General features: G+C 37.6%; 1 protein-coding gene across 5 annotated transcripts in view; it reads left to right on the forward strand.

Annotated features, from left to right (window-relative positions):
- The window catches only part of LOC117315084 (aminopeptidase N-like), a 42,738-nt gene that overhangs the window by 11,111 nt on the left and 7,031 nt on the right, over window positions 1-24,596 (forward strand). For 3 of the 5 annotated variants that reach the window (XM_033869226.1, XM_033869227.1, XM_033869225.1), the window contains exons 4-18: window positions 2,820-2,940; window positions 9,443-9,597; window positions 10,739-10,852; window positions 11,453-11,587; window positions 12,583-12,648; window positions 12,913-12,978; window positions 13,117-13,301; window positions 13,779-13,879; window positions 14,204-14,337; window positions 15,815-15,870; window positions 16,534-16,681; window positions 17,234-17,310; window positions 17,839-17,952; window positions 19,603-19,770; window positions 20,944-21,084. In XM_033869226.1, the coding sequence (XP_033725117.1) occupies window positions 2,820-2,940; window positions 9,443-9,597; window positions 10,739-10,852; window positions 11,453-11,587; window positions 12,583-12,648; window positions 12,913-12,978; window positions 13,117-13,301; window positions 13,779-13,879; window positions 14,204-14,337; window positions 15,815-15,870; window positions 16,534-16,681; window positions 17,234-17,310; window positions 17,839-17,952; window positions 19,603-19,770; window positions 20,944-21,084 (1,781 nt within the window). Of the gene's footprint in view, window positions 1-2,819; window positions 2,941-9,442; window positions 9,598-10,738; window positions 10,853-11,452; window positions 11,588-12,582; window positions 12,649-12,912; window positions 12,979-13,116; window positions 13,302-13,778; window positions 13,880-14,203; window positions 14,338-15,814; window positions 15,871-16,533; window positions 16,682-17,233; window positions 17,311-17,838; window positions 17,953-19,602; window positions 19,771-20,943; window positions 21,085-22,596; window positions 22,667-24,267; window positions 24,350-24,596 lie in introns of all 5 variants that reach the window. The other 2 variants (XM_033869229.1, XM_033869228.1) reach the window with 2 other exon arrangements.

The following is a 24,596-nucleotide window of genomic DNA, read 5'->3' on the forward strand; positions in this document are numbered from 1 at the left end:
TATATATTTGTGCCATAAAATGTATATATGTGCGATAGTTTGCATTGTGGGATATACTCTGTGACCTCATCTGAGGTTGATGTAACGGCGTGTTTGATTGGATGAGGAAATCATCCTGACGCTTTAACATGCTGTCATAAAAATGTAGCTGGGAAGCGACGGGTAAGACTGGAATCTGTTTCGCCTACTGTCAAGACGACATTCATCTAGAATTTAAAAGCTGGTATTCTTCTGAAAATATCGTAAATCCAGTCAATAGAAACATAAGTGTTTCCGATGAATCGAGTCTGTCCTGTGGAATACCCGTTCAACGCCGCATCACTTCTAAATGTTAACCGTATAATTGCGCAGAAAAAACGGCTTTGATTTTAAACAATAAGAAATTATGCATTTGTGAACAATTTGAAGGATATTTACAAACGTATATGAAATCAAAATCAAAGCCAAATTTGTGTAAAAACCATTTTATGTGTTTGCTTTTAATAACGACATGAAGGACTATATTATTACTTCTGGAAATATCGGCTGTTCCGGTGTTTGAACTTGATGACGTCATTGATAGGGTAAGCGGCAAACTTAAACGCGTCATAACCTACACTAAAAAAACAATCTTTATGAATGTAAGTATAAGCATTGAACTGTTACCAAATGGTAGTATACAGTCGATATGAATACAATTTGGGTGACAGATAAATATTTCATTCTATTTATCTGCCATCCAAATTGCATTCATGTCGACTGTATACCACCATTTGGTAACATTTTAATGTTTAAACATGACTTTAAAACTAAGCGCGAAATTGTGTGATGGAGGAGTCGCGATGGCTCAATGGTTAAGACACAGTAGGCCCAGGTGAAGATCTGAAGTGAAGATCTGATCCCAACCCGGAGCAGTTAATGTTTCTCAGCTGAGATCATGGATCTTTGCTGCTGTGGTTTTGTCTTTCGGCGAGACAATCTTCTCCAACAGCTCTGGTTATTTTCATTGAAGTAGTCACTACCTACTACAATGAAAACCTTGCCTCAAAAAAGTCCCGGATGTTCAAGGGACGATAAGCGCGGCAGACAATCAAAGCGAAAAGCGATTTTGTAATCTCGCTTTAATTATTAACACTTGTGAACGTACAACATCACTTTGTTGTCTGAGATTTTCAAACTGATTATTTCTGATTTAAGTGTCCTATATTTAAACATTCTTGTGTTTATATTATTTTGAAACTTAGATTTGACGTTAATGTATAATGCCCTGTGGACTGGCGGTTCTTATCTCAACAAGGAGAACGCTCAGTAGGCTACGCGTACTTTAGATGAGGGAGATGTTTTGTCCAATGCTCTATAAAAATCACTGTTCATCATGGAAACTTTTATCTCTGTGCTAAATATACAGTTTCCATAGCAAAAGCAATATCTTAGTAAAGTCCGTAATTAATTTCAAAACTTGAAGCAGGTACAGAAAATGATAATATTAAAAACAATCTTGATATTAACACTTGGGAACAACTGTATTTCATAAAACATTTACAGAATAGATTATCGTATACACGTCGTAAGAACGACGGCTAGTTTAGCTAGAACAGCTAAATATTACCGGAAGTACTAGGTGGCGCTGCTGGGAGTGTTAACGACGACAATAGAAAACAAAATAGTTCGAATTGATACAGTTTTTTCATAATGATGTTTTTTATAGTGCATACATTGCAGTTTATCATAACTGCATATTCTAAGATAATACTGCATGAACATAGCGCAGCTACACTCTGTAGGGACGAGTACAAAATGTACAGGTGGTGACGAGACTGGACGTTAGAGGCTCGGGAGGTCACGGGTCTCGGCCGTCAGACTCTAATAGTGCCCTTTCAATAGTCTTCCAGTCACTCGAGCTCTATTCAATGAAACTTCAACATTTCCGGTAAATATCATCTTAAGGCCCTGCTAGCTTAGAAAATTCGTCAACATCTGGATTCACGAAGCCATATAGGTTGCAGACGACACAATGTCTGCTCGGGCGCGTTCATGTGACCTGACGTGATCACGCGTCACACGGGAATTCCTAATGCTGAAAATTGCCTTCTCCTGGCGTCAACTATTTACTATAGTTAGGCTGTTCCGTCTAATGTGATTACATATGTGTATAAACAACAGCCAATCGCTGTCGTTCTTCCAAATGGTGACGCATGCTCAAACGAAGTCTAGTTGCTATAGTCGGACCAAGTAACGGAGCAAAGTCGACTAGACCTGCGCATTGTAACTTCTTGTTTCTCTACACATTACATGTAACCAATGTGAGTTCACTTCTACAATAGTTAGATTATAGTCACTATATAAGACGCTCGAAATAGGCCCATATTTGACCGCATAATTAACACATATGGCCGTGAAATGTTTGGAAACTCAGAGTTAGATTATGGACCGTATGCCCATATACGGCCAGGATGTTGAAAATGTTTCGTTATATGTATGTGTTTCGAACCACACGACTGTATTGAATAATTGAAAACCGACGACAAAGTGCCGACCCGAGGTCGGGCCTTTTTCACTATGGCAGGACTGGAGCGCTGACGTTAGCCAGCCAATATTGTATGTCTAAAAGGCCGAAAAAACATCAGAAACAATCGGGTTACACCGTCATATATAATATGTATCATTAAAATATTTGAGCCTGATAACAAAATGTCAATTAAAGCAGGAGTGTAAGTATATGGTTGTATCAACCTGCTGGTGTAATTCTCCTAGTGCTATTTTCAATAACTTCAATGTGGATCTTTATGTTTTGTTCGGATTTTGATATTTTCTTTCATATTATTTTTTTCCCTTTGCAGTATGGAACCTACGCCCGACCGGAAGCTATCAACCAGACATACTATGCTCTAAAAACGGGCACTGAAATTTTGACATACTTTGAAGACTATTTCAATATATCATTCCCACTTCCTAAACAAGGTAGGTGTTACTGAGGTTGATAAAAACATGTTTCCGAGACTGACTGTGGAATCTATATATCGCAAGTAGTAGGCAGGATAATGCAGTAGGTAGGACGCATTAGGAACGATTCTGTATGTAGGTCACATTAGACAGGATTCTGTATGTAGGACACATTAGACAGGATTCTGTATGTAGGACACATTAGACAGGATTCTGTATGTAGGACACAGTAGGTAGGATTCTGTATGTAGGACGCAGTAGACAGGATTTTGTATGTAGGACACAGTAGACAGGATTCTGTATGTAGGTCACAGTAGACAGGATTCTGTATGTAGGACACAGTAGACATGATTCTGTATGTAGGACACAGTAGGAAGGATTCTGTATGTAGGACGCAGTAGGCAGGATTCTGTATGTAGGACACATTAGACAGGATTCTGTATGTAGGACGCAGTAGGCAGGATTCTGTATGTAGGACACAATAGACAGGATTCTGTATGTAGGACACAGTAGACAGGATTCTGTACGTAGAACACAGTAGACAGGATTCTGTATGTAGGACACAGTAGGAAGGATTCTGTATGTAGGACGCAGTAGACAGGATTTTGTATGTAGGACACAGTAGACAGGATTCTGTATGTAGGTCACAGTAGACAGGATTCTGTATGTAGGACACAGTAGACATGATTCTGTATGTAGGACGCAGTAGGCAGGATTCTGTATGTAGGACACAATAGACAGGATTCTGTATGTAGGACACAGTAGACAGGATTCTGTACGTAGGACACAATAGACAGGATTCTGTATGTAGGACACAGTAGACAGGATTCTGTACGTAGGTCACAGTAGACAGGATTCTGTATGTAGGACACAATAGACAGGATTCTGTATGTAGGACACAGTAGACAGGATTCTGTATGTAGGACGCGGTAGGATGGATTCTGTATGTATGACAAAGTAGGATGGATTCTGTATGTAGGACACAGTAGACAGGATTCTGTATGTAGGACACAGTAGACAGGATTCTGTATGTAGGTCACAGTAGACAGGATTCTGTACGTAGGTCACAGTAGACAGGATTCTGTATGTAGGACACAATAGACAGGATTCTGTATGTAGGACACAGTAGACAGGATTCTGTATGTAGGACACAGTAGACATGATTCTGTATGTAGGACACAGTAGGAAGGATTCTGTATGTAGGACGCAGTAGGTAGGATTCTGTATGTAGGTCACATTAGACAGGATTCTGTATGTAGGTCACAGTAAACAGGATTCTGTATGTAGGACACAGTAGACAGGATTCTGTATGTAGGACACAGTAGGTAGGATTCTGTATGTAGGACACAGTAGACAGGATTCTGTATGTAGGACACAGTAGACAGGATTCTGTATGTAGGACACAGTAGGTAGGATTCTGTATGTAGGACGCAGTAGACAGGATTTTGTATGTAGGACACAGTAGACAGGATTCTGTATGTAGGTCACAGTAGACAGGATTCTGTATGTAGGACACAGTAGACATGATTCTGTATGTAGGACACAGTAGGAAGGATTCTGTATGTAGGACGCAGTAGGCAGGATTCTGTATGTAGGTCACATTAGACAGGATTCTGTATGTAGGACACATTAGACAGGATTCTGTATGTAGGACGCAGTAGGCAGGATTCTGTATGTAGGACACAATATACAGGATTCTGTATGTAGGACACAGTAGACAGGATTCTGTACGTAGGACACAGTAGACAGGATTCTGTATGTAGGACACAGTAGACAGGATTCTGTATGTAGGACACAGTAGGCAGGATTCTGTATGTAGGACACAGTAGACAGGATTCTGTATGTAGGACACAGTAGGATGGATTCTGTATGTAGGACACATTAGACAGGATTCTGTATGTAGGACACAGTAGACAGGATTCTGTATGTAGGACACAATAGACAGGATTCTGTATGTAGGACGCAGTAGGCAGGATTCTGTATGTAGGACACAGTAGACAGGATTCTGTATGTAGGACACAGTAGACAGGATTCTGTATGTAGGTCACAGTAGACAGGATTCTGTATGTAGGACACAGTAGGATGGATTCTGTATGTAGGACACAGTAGACAGGATTCTGTATGTAGGACACATTAGACAGGATTCTGTATGTAGGACACAGTAGGATGGATTCTGTATGTAGGACACATTAGACAGGATTCTGTATGTAGGACACAGTAGACAGGATTCTGTATGTAGGACACAGTAGACAGGATTCTGTATGTAGGTCACAGTAGACAGGATTCTGTATGTAGGACACAGTAGACATGATTCTGTATGTAGGACACAGTAGGAAGGATTATGTATGTAGGACGCAGTAGGCAGGATTCTGTATGTAGGTCACATTAGACCGGATTCTATATGTAGGACACAGTAGGAAGGATTCTGTATGTAGGACACAGTAGACAGGATTCTGTATGTAGGACACATTAGACAGGATTCTGTATGTAGGACACAGTAGACAGGATTCTGTATGTAGGACACAGTAGACAGGATTCTGTATGTAGGACACAGTAGACAGGATTCTGTATGTAGGACACAGTAGGCAGGATTCTGTATGTAGGACACATTAGACAGGATTCTGTATGTAGGTCACAGTAGACAGGATTCTGTATGTAGGTCACAGTAGACAGGATTCTGTATGTAGGACACAGTAGACAGGATTCTGTACGTAGGACACAGTAGACAGGATTCTGTATGTAGGACACAGTAGACAGGATTCTGTACGTAGGACGCAGTAGGCAGGATTCTGTATGTAGGACACAATAGACAGGATTCTGTATGTAGGACACAGTAGACAGGATTCTGTACGTAGGACACAGTAGACAGGATTCTGTATGTAGGACACAGTAGACAGGATTCTGTATGTAGGACGCGGTAGGATGGATTCTGTATGTATGACAAAGTAGGATGGATTCTGTATGTAGGTCACAGTAGACAGGATTCTGTATGTAGGACACAGTAGACATGATTCTGTATGTAGGACACAGTAGACATGATTCTGTATGTAGGACACAGTAGACATGATTCTGTATGTAGGACACAGTAGACATGATTCTGTATGTAGGACACAGTAGGAAGGATTCTGTATGTAGGACGCAGTAGGCAGGATTCTGTATGTAGGTCACATTAGACAGGATTCTGTATGTAGGACACATTAGACAGGATTCTGTATGTAGGACGCAGTAGGCAGGATTCTGTATGTAGGACACAATAGACAGGATTCTGTATGTAGGACACAGTAGACAGGATTCTGTACGTAGGACACAGTAGACATGATTCTGTATGTAGGACACAGTAGACAGGATTCTGTATGTAGGACACAGTAGACAGGATTCTGTACGTAGGACACAGTAGACATGATTCTGTATGTAGGACACAGTAGACAGGATTCTGTATGTAGGACGCGGTAGTATGGATTCTGTATGTATGACAAAGTAGGATGGATTCTGTATGTAGGTCACATTAGACAGGATTCTGTATGTAGGTCACATTAGACAGGATTCTGTATGTAGGACACAGTAGACAGGATTCTGTATGTAGGACACAGTAGACAGGATTCTGTATGTAGGTCACAGTAGACAGGATTCTGTATGTAGGACACAGTAGACATGATTCTGTATGTAGGACACAGTAGGAAGGATTATGTATGTAGGACGCAGTAGGCAGGATTCTGTATGTAGGTCACATTAGACCGGATTCTATATGTAGGACACATTAGACAGGATTCTGTATGTAGGACACAGTAGACAGGATTCTGTATGTAGGACACATTAGACAGGATTCTGTATGTAGGTCACAGTAGACAGGATTCTGTATGTAGGTCACAGTAGACAGGATTCTGTATGTAGGACACAGTAGACAGGATTCTGTACGTAGGACACAGTAGACAGGATTCTGTATGTAGGACACAGTAGACAGGATTCTGTACGTAGGACGCAGTAGGCAGGATTCTGTATGTAGGACACAATAGACAGGATTCTGTATGTAGGACACAGTAGACAGGATTCTGTACGTAGGACACAGTAGACAGGATTCTGTATGTAGGACACAGTAGACAGGATTCTGTATGTAGGACGCGGTAGGATGGATTCTGTATGTATGAGAAAGTAGGATGGATTCTGTATGTAGGTCACAGTAGACAGGATTCTGTATGTAGGACACAGTAGACATGATTCTGTATGTAGGACACAGTAGACATGATTCTGTATGTAGGACACAGTAGGAAGGATTCTGTATGTAGGACGCAGTAGGCAGGATTCTGTATGTAGGTCACATTAGACAGGATTCTGTATGTAGGACACATTAGACAGGATTCTGTATGTAGGACGCAGTAGGCAGGATTCTGTATGTAGGACACAATAGACAGGATTCTGTATGTAGGACACAGTAGACAGGATTCTGTATGTAGGACACAGTAGACAGGATTCTGTATGTAGGACACAGTAGACAGGATTCTGTATGTAGGACACAGTAGACATGATTCTGTATGTAGGACACAGTAGACAGGATTCTGTATGTAGGACACAGTAGACATGATTCTGTATGTAGGACACAGTAGACAGGATTCTGTATGTAGGACACAGTAGACAGGATTCTGTACGTAGGACACAGTAGACATGATTCTGTATGTAGGACACAGTAGACAGGATTCTGTATGTAGGACACAGTAGACAGGATTCTGTATGTAGGACACAGTAGACAGGATTCTGTACGTAGGACACAGTAGACATGATTCTGTATGTAGGACACAGTAGACAGGATTCTGTATGTAGGACGCGGTAGGATGGATTCTGTATGTATGACAAAGTAGGATGGATTCTGTATGTAGGTCACAGTAGACAGGATTCTGTATGTAGGTCACAGTAGACAGGATTCTGTATGTAGGACACAGTAGACATGATTCTGTATGTAGGACACAGTAGACAGGATTCTGTATGTAGGACACAGTAGACAGGATTCTGTATGTAGGACACAGCAGACAGGACTCTGTATGTAGGACACAGTAGGAAGGATTCTGTATGTAGGACACAGTAGGAAGGATTCTGTATGTAGGACACAGTAGACAGGATTCTGTATGTAGGACACAGTAGACAGGATTCTGTATGTAGGACACAGCAGACAGGACTCTGTATGTAGGACACAGTAGGAAGGATTCTGTATGTAGGACACAGTAGGAAGGATTCTATATGTAGGACGCAGTAGGATGGATTCTGTATGTAGGACGCAGTAGGCAGGATTCTGTATGTAGGACACAGTAGACAGGATTCTGTATGTAGTACACAGTAGACAGGATTCTGTATGTAGGACACAGCAGACAGGACTCTGTATGTAGGACACAGTAGGAAGGATTCTGTATGTAGGACACAGTAGGATGGATTCTGTATGTAGGACGCAGTAGGCAGGATTCTGTATGTAGGACACAGTAGGATGGATTCTGTATGTAGGACGCAGTAGGCAGGATTCTGTATGTAGGACACAGTAGACAGGATTCTGTATGTAGGACACAGTAGACAGGATTCTGTATGTAGGACACAGTAGGAAGGATTCTGTATGTAGGACACAGTAGGAAGGATTCTGTATGTAGGACACAGTAGGATGGATTCTGTATGTAGGACGCAGTAGGCAGGATTCTGTATGTAGGACACAGTAGACAGGATTCTGTATGTAGGACGCGGTAGGATGGATTCTGTATGTAGGACGCAGTAGGATGGATTCTGTATGTAGGACGCAGTAGGCAGGATTCTGTATGTAGGACACAGTAGACAGGATTCTGTATGTAGGACACAGTAGACAGGATTCTATATGTAGGACGCGGTAGGAAGGATTCTGTATGTAGGATGCTTTAGGCAGTACGTTGAAAGCAGGACGCAATAGAAAGATCGCTTTGGGCAGGACACAGTAGGTTGTTCGTCGAGGTAGAAGGCAGTAGGCAGTAAACAGGAAGCTGTCTCTTATTGAATTCCATAGACAAAATTCTTTTGAATGTTGGCTTGTTTGAGGGGAGGTAACTCTCACGAGAAATGGGTTATTACATCGACGGTATTACTTCAATCGTATTTCTATCAGAAATATTTAAATACTAATTTTTAACCAAGCATGACAGAGTAACCTGCCTGTTAAATGTCTTCTGGTCTTTTCAATTATATTATTTGATATTGAAATTACAAGTCCCGAGAAGCAAAGGGAAGTCAGCGACCAAGAGGAAAACAACACTGGAAATGTCCAACAACTGACAAGAGCTTCAGCGATTTCAGTCAAAATGACATAATATTGAGGATAGTGTTCGCATAACTTTATATCATTTCATGAAATTCTTCTGACCTTTAAAAATTCCGAAGATTGCCTTAGTGTTTTCGCCAGATTTGATGGTAGAGTGCTCGAATATTATGTAGCGTATGTTCTCTGAAAAAAAAGACATGTTGAACAGTATTTTACAAGATGTTTACCGTTGGTGATATCTGATTCATTATTTTGTAGACATGATCGCTCTTCCTGACTTCGCTGCCGGCGCCATGGAGAATTGGGGGTTGATTACGTACCGGGAGACGGCCATGTTGTATGATCCCCTGGAATCCTCCGAGGTCAACAAACAGAGGGTTGCTGTAGTTGTCTCCCATGAGTTGGCTCATCAGGTAAACATAGGGGGCGCTCTCGTCTCTTTCAACCAGACTCTTTTTGACTGCCATGATTCGCGACACAAAGAACGCCAATCGGAACCCCTCGTCATTTTCTTCGAAACTAGTTCGCAGACGGAGGCGTGGTGTTCCGATTGAAAGAACGCGTATAGTAATCAAGCGTTTGGTTGAACGAGACTGGGGCCGCACCTCTCCATACTTTAGGAAATTGGAGCTACATTTCAGATCATTCGGAGAAAAACAAAGTGAGAAATGTCTACAGGTTATCAATCAAAATCTGATTTATGTTTTTCTGATATTGATCGGATTTACATATATCAGATGATTTAATCATCATACACTTTTCACATGGAGTTGGCACAAATTATTAACCGTCGTATGTCAGGAATCCCTGTCCACCTTTCAAGGTGTTATAGTGACATTATAACAGTGATGGTAAGCTTATCTCTGAATCCATGAACAGCGTAAAACATAGAACTGTTAATTTTCCATTTCTTAGTAGTAACATTCCAGCAATACCTAGTTACATTAGTGGATTTCATTAAAAGTAAATAGCGTGAGTATTGATATATCGTATCTGTGTCACGATAATGTCAGACAGAACAGCAACAATTGGAAATCTTAAAATTGACTGGCCTGAGATCTAACTCAAAATGTTATTAAGACATGTAATGTAAAAGTCTGAAGAATTTCGGGTAATAACTATCAGGAATCTTAACCTTAACCTACAGTGATCTTTCGTAACATTATTTACAAACCAATGCTTTTCTAATGTTCCAAAATTTGTTTTCACATGTACTTAATCATACATAAATGGTATCATATTGAACCGTGTTTTCGTAAATATTGTAATTTACCGAGATGTTTCAGTTATGAAAAATAACACCATGACCCACTTGATTAGGTAAAATCTCATTTCTCCTTTACTTCAAAACCTGTGTGCGTTCCTTAGAATAAACAGGAAGGAAGAAAATGTTCCGTAAAATTGTCAAATTTTGTCAAATTAGGTGTACCAGAATTTTTTTTTTTTTTAAGGATTTAAATTTGTTATTAAATTGAGATTAGCCTCATCACCGTTTGTACAACTGGGCCCAGATGTCTTGTTTTGCTTATTATAATTGCTCTGCGTTTGTTGCAGTGGTTCGGGAACCTGGTCACACCATCCTGGTGGGATGATCTCTGGTTGAATGAGGGCTTCGCCAGCTTCGTGGAGTACATGGGAGTAGATTTTGTCCATCCGGACTGGAAAATGGTATTTATGACTATAGTACACAATCTAATTCATTACATTTTATTTTTGATATTAAATTCTATTGAACACCGATTATGAAATAAGTGATATTATGTCATACCAATCACTTTTGGTTGCTCGACTGGACGCTCACGAGGAACTTTGTCGTGGGGGTAAACCTGATTGCCAAGAGAAATCCCACGTGACCTCATACATTTTCAAGTCCTGTTAAGCTACCTCCATACTATAAAAACAAAAATGTATCTGTAGGGGTATCGAATCACATACCAATATTTACCCGTAATTTTATATTAGGTGACATTTGATGCTATATTTCATTGTCCAATTTGCAATCTTAGAGCGTGCATGTGTGGGTATTTAACGATCTAGGGTGTAGATTTGTTGGTGTATGTCTTTGGCGTATTCGTAAAGATGTGCTAGGTAACGCGATTCATGGGACATGTACAGACGCTAAGGTTGTTATGACATCATGAATGTTGAAAAATAAATTGTATTCCTTAACATAACTGTTACTTTCACGTATATTTACTTTATAAATCATAATTATTTATTTATTAAATTAATGATGTGCTTACCAAACATTTTCTTCTACACTTTCAGTTTGATCAATTTGTCGTTGAGGATATACAGAGTGTTTTCAACTTCGACGGTCTAGTGACGTCACATCCGGTTTATGTTCCTGTATCGCATCCTGACGAAATTAATGAAATATTTGACCGTATATCCTATGGAAAGGTTTGTTATCACAAGATTAGAATTACTTACTGTTGCTCCATTTCTAATACTTAAATATTTGTTTACACACCCGCGTTGCAAGGATAAATGTTGAACGAAATATCTGATAGGTGAATTTCAACACATACATACTTCTGATATTTAAAGCGGTCGATTTCACACTCCATCGCTGTAATGTAATGACTGACGTCAGGTGGTGTAGATACGTAACCTGTAGAGTTGGACGCTAGGTGGCGTGGTTACGTTACTGTATTTTGGACGCTAGGTGGCGTGGTTACATAAGTAGTTGTTGGCGCTAGGTGGTGTTGTTACGTAACAACTAGTGGTTGGCGCTAGGTGGCGTGATAATGTAATTCTAGTGATGGAGGGTAGATGGCGTCTAAATTCAAAACTCGACGCTAGGTGTCGTGATTGCGTTACTGTATTTTGGACGCTAGGTGGCGTGGTTATGTAATTCTAGTGATGGACACTAGATGGCGTGGTTATGTAACTCTACGCTAGGATGTCGTGATTGTGTTACTGTAGTACTGGATGCAAGTTGTCTTAGTTACATCACTCGGATGTATGATTCAGGAATCTGTCGTAGATGTGAGTATAATATGTCCGGCTGTTTTCAGGATGGAGCCTGCAACATAATTGGCTACTCTGACTTGTGGCCGGTCTCCAGCATATGGCCCATATTATTATCAAACGAAAAAACAAACATACACAAAGTATTTTATTGTGACGTCATGTATCCATGACGTCACACTATTATCTCGGTAATGAAGGACATGTAGATCGTCGCTATGTACAAGTACATGAGAAGTCTTGCTACACATTTGTGAAAACAGTTATTGACTTAAATAAAACTAACACTCGTGTTCATGGCGTATCAAATTATCTAAAATTCATTAAAATATTAATAATGAAACTCGTCGAAGACTCATTCATGATAACTCTCCGTTAGCCTTTATTATCTTCCTCCTAAACATGTCAATTCCGAATATTCACAGGGAGCGTCTATAATACGAATGATGCGGTTCTTCCTTGGAGAGGACACTTTTAAACGAGGCCTTACGGTAAGTCTTCACTACTGACAAATATAACGGTAAACTCACTACCTTATCGCACACGTGTGTTGATGTACACGTGTGTTGATGTACACGTGTGTTGATGCGCACGTGTGTTGATGCACACATTTGTTGATGCATACGTGTGTTAATAAACATGTGTGTTGATGCACACATTTGTTGATGCATACGTGTGTTGATAAAGCGTCATCCTGGCATATAGGATTATTGCCGCCATTGTTTTTCACTACCACACTGTTGTCTCTTCCACAGACTTACCTCAGCAGTCTGGCCTATGGGGCCGCCTTCCACGACGATTTGTGGTTTGCTCTTGGAAATGTAAGTTTGCTTTTGTTATCAGCAAATTAAAAATCATTATAAATACATTTCATCGAAGGAGGTATAAAATATCTCTTCAATTTCTATTTTTTTATATTTTTTTTTTTGCTGTTAAAAACATGTTTCTTGTTTCTCTAGCAATCTATTAAGGAAAACAAGCCCAGAAGTGACGTCAAGGAAATTATGGATACTTGGACACTTCAAATGAATTTCCCTCTTGTGACTGTCACCAAAAATGGCGCCACAGGTCTCAAGGCAACACAGAAACGATATCTCAGAGACTATAACGCCGTAGATCCGGGTACCTACCCCTCACCGTACAAGTAAGTAGGACATCCGGGTACCTACCCCTCACCGTACAAGTAAGTAGGACATCCGGGTACCTACCCCTCACCGTACAAGTAAGTAGGACATCCGGGTACCTACCCCTCACCGTACAAATTAAGTTTTACATCCGGGTACCTTTCCCTCACCGTACAAGTAAGTGGGACATCCGGGTACTTATTCCTCTTCGTACAGGTACATAATGTAAGTAGGACATTCGGGTACCTACCCTCACAGTACAAGTAAGCAGGACATCCGGGTACCTACCCCTCACCGTACAAGTAAATAGGACATCCGGGTACCTACCGCTCCCCGTTCAAGTAAGTAGGACATCCGGGACATTTTGGCATTACATTTTACCCAACATTCATGCCTTCATTTCAAAGAGTAATATGACATTGTATTACTTCAGTGTCTTTACCGCTGAAAATGTCCCTCCTACAATAAAGTGAGGTCGGCTTTTATTCTATATTTAGCTACCGTTGGGAGATCCCCTTCACCTACACGACGTCATCGAGTCCCATGTTTTACCAGACGGACGCCGATGTTAAGTGGATGCGGAAAGATTCAGACACAAGTATGTTGTGTAATCTCTACATTTACTTCATATTTCTTCATATTTTTTATTTTCTCTTTGCAAGATGAATCGTTTTGCCTTTCTTCAACGTTCCCTTTCTTTGTCCTGCACGGACAATCTTGATTCTCTAACTTAACACTGTGCGACATATTATAAAAAGAGTCACGGGGATAATTGCTAACGTTAAACAATATATTTTAGCTTACAGTTTACATCGCTAACGCTATTAGCAGTAGCGACACGTGGGTTATCGCTAACGTCAAACAATATATTTTATCTTACAGTTAACATCGCTAACGTCAAACAATATATTTTATCTTACAGTTTATATCGCTAACGCTATTAGCAGTAGCGACACGTGGGTTATCGCTAACGTCAAACAATATGGCTATTATCGAGTTAACTATGACTCGGATAACTGGGCGGCACTTGTAGACCAACTCAAAACTGACCCACTGGTGAGTATGTAGAAGGAAGGAGTAATGGCAAATACCCTGACCGCGTTGGGACTCAAACTATTGGCCTTTTTAATGGGCATCCTTTTACCAGTCTACAGAAAATTTCCTGCTAGCATGGGATAATATAAGCAGACCTATACTGTTTATTCTCATAATTTCCAATATCGCTCCTTCGACATAAACGCGAAGGAGCGAAAACACGATGGCGAAGAAGCGGAAACAAGGTAGCGAAGGAGCGAAGACACGATAGCAAAGGAGCGAAAACACGATGGCGAAGGAGGCAAAATAATGTGGCGAAGGAGCGAAAACACGATGGCGAAGGAGCGAAAACACAATGGCGAAATCGCTCCTTCGCTATCGTGTTTTCGCTCCTTCGTCATCTCGTTTTTGCTCCCTCGCGTTAAGGTCGAAGGAGTGAAGGAGCGATATTGGAAATTTGGCCCTAACGGAACACCATACCTCAGTGTTTGGAAAGAGCTATCCAAATCTTAATGTTATTAATACTAGTTTAGCTACCAAAAATTGGATATATTATCTGGAATTTTAGATCCCAGAGACTAAAATCAAATGTCTTACCATTGTTTATTTTAGAGGCAAATATGTAAGGAGAATTTTCATTTGTTAATGATTATGTATCGATTTCAAACTAACCAATCACTGACAAGGTTCTTCCAATTTCTGCCTCGTATTGTAATGTTAAGAACAAGGATATGTTACTTGTCTAGGACGATATAATTAATTTCCCCTTGAGGCGATATTTATAAACTTTATTTAAGCATTGATGTATTTTTTATAGTTTCATCGGGGTATGAAACAGATTTTGTTTGCAAACTGTATGAATCCGCGTAGCGGATTCTTACAGAAGTTTGCAAACAAAATTTGTTTCATACCCCGATGAAACTAAAAAAAAAAAATTGACATCAACGCTTATAATTAATTTTTGAAAATGATTTTCTAATTTAAAACATGTTTTATGTACAATTTTACTGGTTATAAATGGGATTCTTTTTCTCAAATCAATACGCAACGTCAATTGTCGCATTGTGACGTCACATTTTTGGCGCCATTCTCGGAATTTCTTTCAAAGAAGAATGAAAAGAATTTTTCGACCAATCAGATTCGAGTATTTACCATGAAAACAAAGAAAAAATAATTATTTTCCTATGATTTAATGTGTCTCGATCTACATTTTCATGACGTCACTACGATATTTCGTTAGCAACAACTGATTTAATTTGTCACGTGTCGTATTTATCATTCGACCTGCAGAGTTGACGTTTCTGTATATTTTACATCTCTTTGTATACTGTTAACAATTCAAATTTTATTGTTCTGTCCTATTTTAGAACGTCGATGAATTACATTTGATACAATTTTACTAGATTGACTATTAATCAATTTCGTCCTACATTCAGTATCTGTATGTTTTACTTAATCCATATTTAAAGATTTATTCCTTTTCTTATAATCATTTTAGGTCATAGATCCGGTAAACAGAGCGCAGATTATAAACGATGCATGGAACCTTGCGAAGTAAGTTTGAGAATATCAAATTACTAGATCAGAAAACCACATTTTGTTTAAAAGTTTAAAATGCTATAGTGCCAACACTTCTTTTCATAAAAAAAATAAATGTCACACAAGTAAAAAAAAATATAGACGACTTCAGCAATGATCATGTCAGGGTATCGGGCCGACCATCACTGCGCCATTGAAACGTTCTTTTTTAAGAACGCCGATGTGGCGCAGCGGTATAGGCTGCGGGTACTTCTGGCTAGGCGATTGGGTGCCGTAGATCGTGAGTTCGAGGCCCGGTCAGGGCACGAGTCAAAAAGTTGTCTTCCTTCCTCATTTGTGTTGCTAAGTTATATATATAGAGCATGATAGATGTTTACCGGCAAAATCAATTATGTATTTACGTTAAAAATTTAAACGTAGCGTCTTTGATATTCGGGAATTTTCTTATCCAGCATGCCCAGTCCAAAATGCTGATCGGTAAGCAAGAGTAGTAACTACCACTTTTAAAGACTTGCCAGGGGACAGAGTCCATGGGCTCCCTCCTTTACCTCTTAGGTATTGGTCCGATGACCTCTGACCTCTGGTGGTATAGTGACCTATAACCTCTGTAGTGGTATTGTCCTCACTGGGTATTGGTCCGGTGACCTCTGACCTTTTTTGTCTCTTTGTATTGTATAGATCCGGTGACCTGCCGATAGAGACCGCCCTTAGCACTGTAGAATATCTGGACAAAGAACCAGAATATATCGTATGGGACTCCGCCATTGGGGAACTCGGCTACGTAAAGTCTATGTTGGAGAGGACCGAGTTGTATGGGCCTTTTAGTGTAAGTACACTGTACGAACTATATAGATCATAGGCCTAAGGATGATATTTTCATCAATAAATTTCAAAACAAGATCTTTGATAATAATGTTGTTGCAGACAAAGAACTACGGATTTTTTTTCGGGATAAATTGTTCGATTGTCATGACAGAAAAACACAAAGCATAACAATTATAGAGAACAATTGTTTGATAACATTGGCATGTACAGAGAAATATCTCTCCATAGAGGATAATGCATGTTTTGAGACTAAAACTTTATTTGGCCAGTTGACCATTTTTGGGACGTCATAGAATTCATTATTTCTTGTTGGTCCTGATCAAAGTATGATAGGGGTCTTTACTAAGACAGGAAACCCTGATAAAATCCACTGGGTTGGGTAGGTGAAACTCATACCTGTTCAGGGATAAACACAATACAAATGTAATGAGATGTTCACATACGTTGTATTAATTTCATAGCTCACACTTTCATTAATGACAGGCTCACATCAACAGCAATGGAATTTCCTACACGTTCGTTGCCTTATATGGCTATTGATGTTTTGTTTCAGAAATTTATGAAACATAAAGTGCGTGAACCTTTTACGAAAATAACACTGAATAATACAGGCGCAACACACTTGGAGTCGTAAGTATGACATAGAGACCTGAAATCACGATATGAAATTTACTATGAAGGTCTACCATTGTGAAATAACTTATGCTGATAGGTTAATTTCAAATATCTTTCGACATTTGTTTACATTTATAACTTAACCTGTCTAAATCACATACACCTTGATACTGTGAACGTACATATTTTGGCGCGCTTAAATTTTAGCAAATTCAAATTTAAAAGAATTAGCGGTATGGCGAATAAGCTCACCAACAATGCTTGCCATATAAAGCATTGTAGATGAACAAATCGAAATCCTTAAGCGAAATTCTTCTACCGCGAAAAACGCTACAAAAGATCACCGTTAAGCCTTGTATGTTTACAGTAACTGATTAGATAAAAGTATATTTACATTTCGAGGGACATTTTGATTTCCCTAAATTTCCGTCTGAAAAATGAAATTTCTGTATGATATGGTTTGATATTGATTATAAGATATTTTCTGTAACCTCATAGTTAAATTTGTTAATAACATGTCTGTTACATTTAATCCTTTTCTAGATACTTACGAGCCACTTTAGCGTCCCAGGCGTGTGGGTATGGTATCGACCAGTGTGTGTTGGAGTCTAAACAGTTATTTGCATCATGGTTACAAAATCCGAATGCGCCGAACCCGTAAGTATTTTCGTTATTTTAGACTTATTTTGATTCATACAAGGTACATTATAGCGGCAAAGACTGAAAGATGCAAACGCCGATAGGACACTGACTTAAGATACAAACACTTACAGCACACTGACTCAAAATACAAACGCCTATTACTGAATTCAGCCGACAGAACACTCACTATAGCTGGTCCGACAAAACCTAGCAATAGGTGAAGTCTAGACTGGCCCCCTGACTCTAGAATATTAAATTATGAATAAAAGTGAGCTGGATGATTTTGGTCCCCATGATATGTCTGATTCACGACCAGACCCTAACTTTTAAACTAAGAGCAGATAATCAAGTATTAGAATTTAGCGTGGCAATTATCAACAAAAAAACCTTAGGGTCTCGTGGTCAGTCTAGGTGAAGTCCTGTAGGCGATAAATAAATAGCTACCAGCTAATCAAAATGCAAAATGTCTTTCATATTCTTTCAAAAAAAGAAAAAGAAAAAAAAGAATGGAATTAATGCACGTCACTAGAATGTAATATTTATTCAGGCCCTTTTTTATTTCACGGCTTCACTTATGACTATTCAATGGTCGCCGTTTCATATTTATCTCTGTATCTATGATCTATGTCATATTTGAAAGTGCCATCCATAAACACTCTGAGTAGGGTTTGGAATTAATAGTTTATTCTTGCTTGTTACATTCATTGTCATTGGCCTAAAAACTTATTCTATCAGCCAGTAATGTTATCATATCAGCCCATAATGCAACTAACGCTTTTGATTGGCTGATTCAGCGGCGTAAACATTTCTGAGAGAAAAGAGTCCATCAATAAAAGCGGAATTTTCATGGGAAAATCTGAGTGTACTCTCATCGTAAACTATAACAATTTTTTGTTTGTTTGTTTGTTTGGTTTTTTTTTTCGTTTTATCGCCATAACATTAAAAGGTGGTCAAGTAAATTCTTAACGAACACAAAAGAATACGGTCCTTATCATAAGCTACAGTTTTAGATTTTAGGGGATTTCAGATCTGTTATTTAATAATTATCCAGACTTTTGTATGTAATGCAGTATCAGTGAGACAATTTCCATGTTTGTTTTAACAGTGATGTTTTGTAGTTTTCAGAAGCTTTCCTTTTGTATACAGCGAGATGGTAGCATTTAAAAAATCATATCTCTCGATTATTATGAGACACTTTCGAGTTCACTGTATATTCGGTATAAATAGTCCTGTAACGTAAAATGAAAAGAAGATTAAAATATTTTGAATAATTTTAGTTATTTTTTTTTCTTTGATAGAACGTTGATAGTTGTTCCATTTCCATGATAGAACGCAGGGGATCTTATTTTTTGTCTGAGCCCATCAAACAATTCCGACATATCCGTCAGTGATTATTGTGAGACACTTTTGAGTTCACTATAAGAATCATAAAGTGGAATGAAATGCAGATTTGAAAAAAAGAGTAAACATGCTTAAGTTGTTCCGTTTCCATGATAGAACGCAGGGAGACCTTAATTTTGGTCCGAGGCCATGACACAATTCCAACATTTTGGTCATTGAATCGCTAGACAACATCATGTATCCTCTATGTACAAATCATTGTAAAGTAATTACACTTGTGAATTAGATTTTTAAGTTTATTTGAATGCGCACAATTTGTTTCAGTATTGACGCGTCACTGAGAGGCACAGTGTACTGTACGGCCATAGCCCACGGCGGAGTAGAGGAATGGGACTTCGCCTATCGCATGTTTAAGGCGTCTAATGTGGCAGGAGAACAGGGCCGACTTATGGCTGCTTTGGCCTGCAGCAAAGAGACGTGGATTCTTAGCAGGTAAAATATGTGTGGTCGTTAATTTATATACAAATATGAGTGGGCGTTAATTTATATACAAAAATGCGTGGGCGTTAATATATATACAAATATGTGTGGTCGTTAATTTATATACAAATATGCGTGGACGTTAATTTATATACTAATATTGTTTTAATGACACCTGTATTATCCTCAAGTTGTTATTAAACCGATAGTGTCACTTTATACTGTAACTAATTGGGTTTGCTTGGTTTATCAATTAACAAAACAATCCTGCATTATTTATTTGAATTTCAGGGTTTATTATAATGTTCACCAGTCGTAACAAAGAAATTTCTAGAAGCTGAAGGAATTTGTTGGATTACTCATGTGGCACAAGTGTATGAATTTGGCGTGCATTTCTGTTGTGCGACAAATATTTTTTTAATATTCTTGCATTTTTACTTTGGGAACAATATGTGACGTAACACTTTTGTGTATGGCGTTCATTTATTGTCTTACGTTATATTTTCAGATATTCATATATATACATAGACTTACATTATTCAAATTCCTTAACTTTGCATATTCAAATATCTATAGATAGACCTGTAAAAACTTGCATTAATCAAACGCCATAACTTTATATTTTCAGATATTTATAGATACACAAATGCAGAAATCATGTACCTTTGTATTTTCAGATGTTGATATATTTGCGAATTTGCATTAATCGAATTCCCTAACTTTATATTTTAAGATATTGATAGATTTGCAAATTTTATAATAATCACATTCCCTAACTTTGCATTGTAAGATATTTATAGATTTGCAAATTCATATTAATCAAATTCCCTAACTTTCTATTTTAAGATATTTATAGATTTGCAAATTCATATTAATCACATTCCCTTACTTCATATTTTAATATATTGAAAGATTTGCAAATTTACATAAATCAAATTCCCTAATTTTATATTTGAAGATATTTATAGATTTGCAAATTTACACTAATCAAATTCTTCAATTTTATATTTTAAGACACTGATAGATTTGCAAATTCATATTAATCAAATTCCCTCACTTATATTTTCAGATATATTGATAGATTTGCAAATTTGCATTAATCAAATTCCCTAATCTCATATTTTAAGACACTGATATATTTGCAAACTCACATCAATAAAATATCATGTCTTTATATGTTTTCAGATATCTAGTTTATTCTATAACACCCGATAAGATTCGTAAGCAGGATGCCACAAGTGTAATCGTCTATATATCTAATAATCCAATCGGAAGGGCTCTTGCCTGGGATTTCGTCCGCGGACACTGGGATTTCCTCATGAACGAGTAAGTATTAAAGGTTTAAAACATCTTTCTATATAAGCTATTTAAATTTATAAATTTGATACAAAGTTCATACAATTTCCATAAAAATATTTGTGTAAACAATCTTTCCATATTATACTTACTGTAAATTCACATATTTTAGCGGTAGCTTTTATTTACGCGATAGAAATAATCCGCTAAATTATTGTACAAATGATAGTTTCTGTATAATGTCATCATTTTGATCATAATTGATATGTTTGAATATGGCTATGCGCTTAAATATGAAAGTGCAAAATTTAGTAAGTTTACAGTATCGATATCCAAAACTGAAATCAATTACTTAATTAGCGACCACAACGCAAACATAGTATCTACATATTTTACTGGTTTTAATCGATGTCCCTAATGCGCTACACATCAACTATGCTTTAATATCCTATCGCGCCTATAAACTTATGAAAGGAGCATTACTGTAAACCAGTTATATTTCACTGCGATTAATTTTAAGGGTTTTCCTAGAGTAATTTGCAGTCGCATATTTTCAGGAAGCTAAGGAGTATTCCAAGTTACCATTTGAAAATGCTGCATCGCCGACAAAAGAATGATTATGATTGATTGTAAACAAGAAATGTGTATTGTACATAATGCTAAACGTTACATACATTACCCTTTTACAACCTTCCAAAAGATTGAGTTTCTTTTTTTTTATCTTTTGAATGCAAAGTAAATGAAGACTGTACAGTTGGTACATTTCACGGTGGTAATATTTCGCGGTTTTCTTGTCAAAAATATTTTACCGGAATTGCATTTTGCGCAACATCACCTTGTAAATATTCTACAGTGAACACTTAAACATTAATTTGTATCTGTATACTAGTATTTTTTCGACTTATGTATGCTTACCACGATTAAAAGCGAAATTTAATCTTCAGTGAATATTACCAACATATTAGTAGTTAATTGCATCCGAAATACATCCCCTTTACCGCCTCTATATCTGTGTTATTTTCCGTGTAAAAAGAGATCATTTTAGGGCTCTGTGTTAAATTGTTAATTTGTTTTTTGGTGTTAATTGAAATTGTATGAAATTACATAATTTTTATAAACGCTTTGTATATGGTGTCGGCGCTGTAGCATTTTTGTTAAAACATAATATGATATACCTAAACTTTCCAGCATCAAATCTGTCCTTGTTATGGCCTTGTTGACCTTCACCCGTATTTCGATATACGTTTTAGAACAGATAATGAACAGCCATCTTATCCTTCCCCTGAGCCCATTCATGCCTAATTGTTCTGTTATCACCCTACGGGTTCTCATTGAGATGACGTCACACAACCTGAATTGCTTTAAATGGCGGACGAGGAAGACACATAGGACGCTTACTCTTCCTGAACACCTGAACCTATTCTACTTTATTCATCGGTTTTCATTTTGATTTTATATTTTCTTAATTTCAATTTCCTTTCATTAATTTTGCGGTTCCTTTTTATATCAGTTCCTCTGTTTGTTTTCCATTACGTCATACAGAGTTGCAAAGTTGTCCAAGTTAGTTAGCCGTGTTTTGTCAAAGTTCAACACAGAGATAGAACAACAACAGGTAGGATGACGTCACATATGTTTATGACGTCACATCCGTTAGATGCATGGATAGTTGTTTTTATAGTATAGGTGAATAGTTACTGATGTTGTTGTTTAGCGACAGGTTTTCAATAATCGTAAATACAAATGTGTAACTGTCTTATTTTTAGTGATGTTAGTTAGTGCTCCGTAAATACAGAACAAAAACAAAACGCCGAACGTTTTATTTTATTAAACTGTTTCCGATCCCTTTTTTCATCAGTGTTCCTTAAACGCATTCATTCTGATTGGATGGCATTATTGAGAAAAAAAAATCCTTTTATTGTGTAAGCTTTCCCATAGAGATTTTTAAGTTTAGGATTTTTCAAGATAAGAAATATTAATGAGACATTGGTCAGTTTAAAAAAAAATGGGGTTCAGGATTTATTACGAATTGAAAAAATAATTTTGCTTTAATGCCTCTCTACAAATACATGTCGGTCTTTAAACGTTGTGACACATTAAACAAGTATATTCTTTGTGTAGAAATTAACATTTTGATATCACATACTGTATATCGAAACCGATTGAAAAACGAAACTGAACATGAATGGTCTTTATGTTACTATTCCTTTTTTTCCACTTCTGCTCTTTTTTCTGTGCTTTCTCTCCATGAAACCTTTCCCCAAACATAACTTTTTTCTTCTTTTTTTTCATATTTGCTCTTTGTTCCATGCTGTGTCCACAAGATACTTGTCCTCAAGCATACCTTTGCCGTTGCGATAAGATCAATACAAATCAAAACCATCTCTTCGGATATGGCTATATGACCCTAGCTGATGACGTTATACCCCGGACTAAAATATCCTATATGCTTCAACATGAAACCTATTGCATATGCGCGATTTTTGTTTACAACACACCACTCACGTGTCCAGAGGTTTATATAAATATACTAATGAGAAAATAAACTTAGGTGGTCTGGATTACGTATACCTGAAATGGAAGTCGCCAGCACAGAAATTCATGTCAACGGTTTTCTTAATTGTATGACAATGTTGTAGAAATTAAATTCTTGATTGTTCGACATTATTACAAAAATCTGGTTGAAAATGTTATCAATTGTTTGATATTATTACAAACCGAGTTTGGGTTATTCTAAATTGTTTGACATCGTTGCAGATCTGGTGGGAATAATTCTAAATTGTTTGCCATCATTGCAGCACATTTTTGGGAACTATTCTTAATTGTTGACATCTTTACAGGTCTGGTTGGTATAATTCTGAATTGTTTTGATATTATTACAAAGCAAATTTGGGGATTATTCCAAATTGTTTGACATCAAGACAGATCTGGTTGGTATAATTCTAAATTGTTTGACATTATTACAAAGCGAGTTTGGGGATTATTCTAAATTGTTTGACATCAATACAGATCTGGTTGGTATAATTCTAAATTGTTTGACATCAATACAGATCTGGTTGGTATAATTCTAAATTGTTTGACATCAATACAGATCTGATTAGTATGATTCTAAATTGTTTGACATCAATACAGATCTGGTTGGTATAATTCTAAATTGTTTGACATTATTACAAAGCATTTTTGAGGATTATTCTAAATTATTTGACACCATTACAGAAATTCAGGTGGATTATCTAAGTTTGGAAAATTGATAACTGGTGTAACGGCAAACTTCAACTCAGAGTTAGAATTACAACAGGTATTATGACGTCATTTAATGATATGCATGGCGGACAATCATTTTACCTTTCCATCTCTCATATTGATTTATCAATAATTATTCGTTAATGATTAAATAATGTCATTTTCTTGAGATCCTCTTAAAATCAGCTGTATTTTCCGCGACTGCACTTTGTTAACAACAATCCTATTCAGTTGAATGTTTGAATTATTCATTATTATTCATTTGGAAGCACGTCATAAAAATACACTATAATTGTTAGTAA

This window comes from Pecten maximus, chromosome 17 (assembly GCF_902652985.1).
Source record: "Pecten maximus chromosome 17, xPecMax1.1, whole genome shotgun sequence".
NCBI classification, from domain to species: domain Eukaryota; kingdom Metazoa; phylum Mollusca; class Bivalvia; order Pectinida; family Pectinidae; genus Pecten; species Pecten maximus.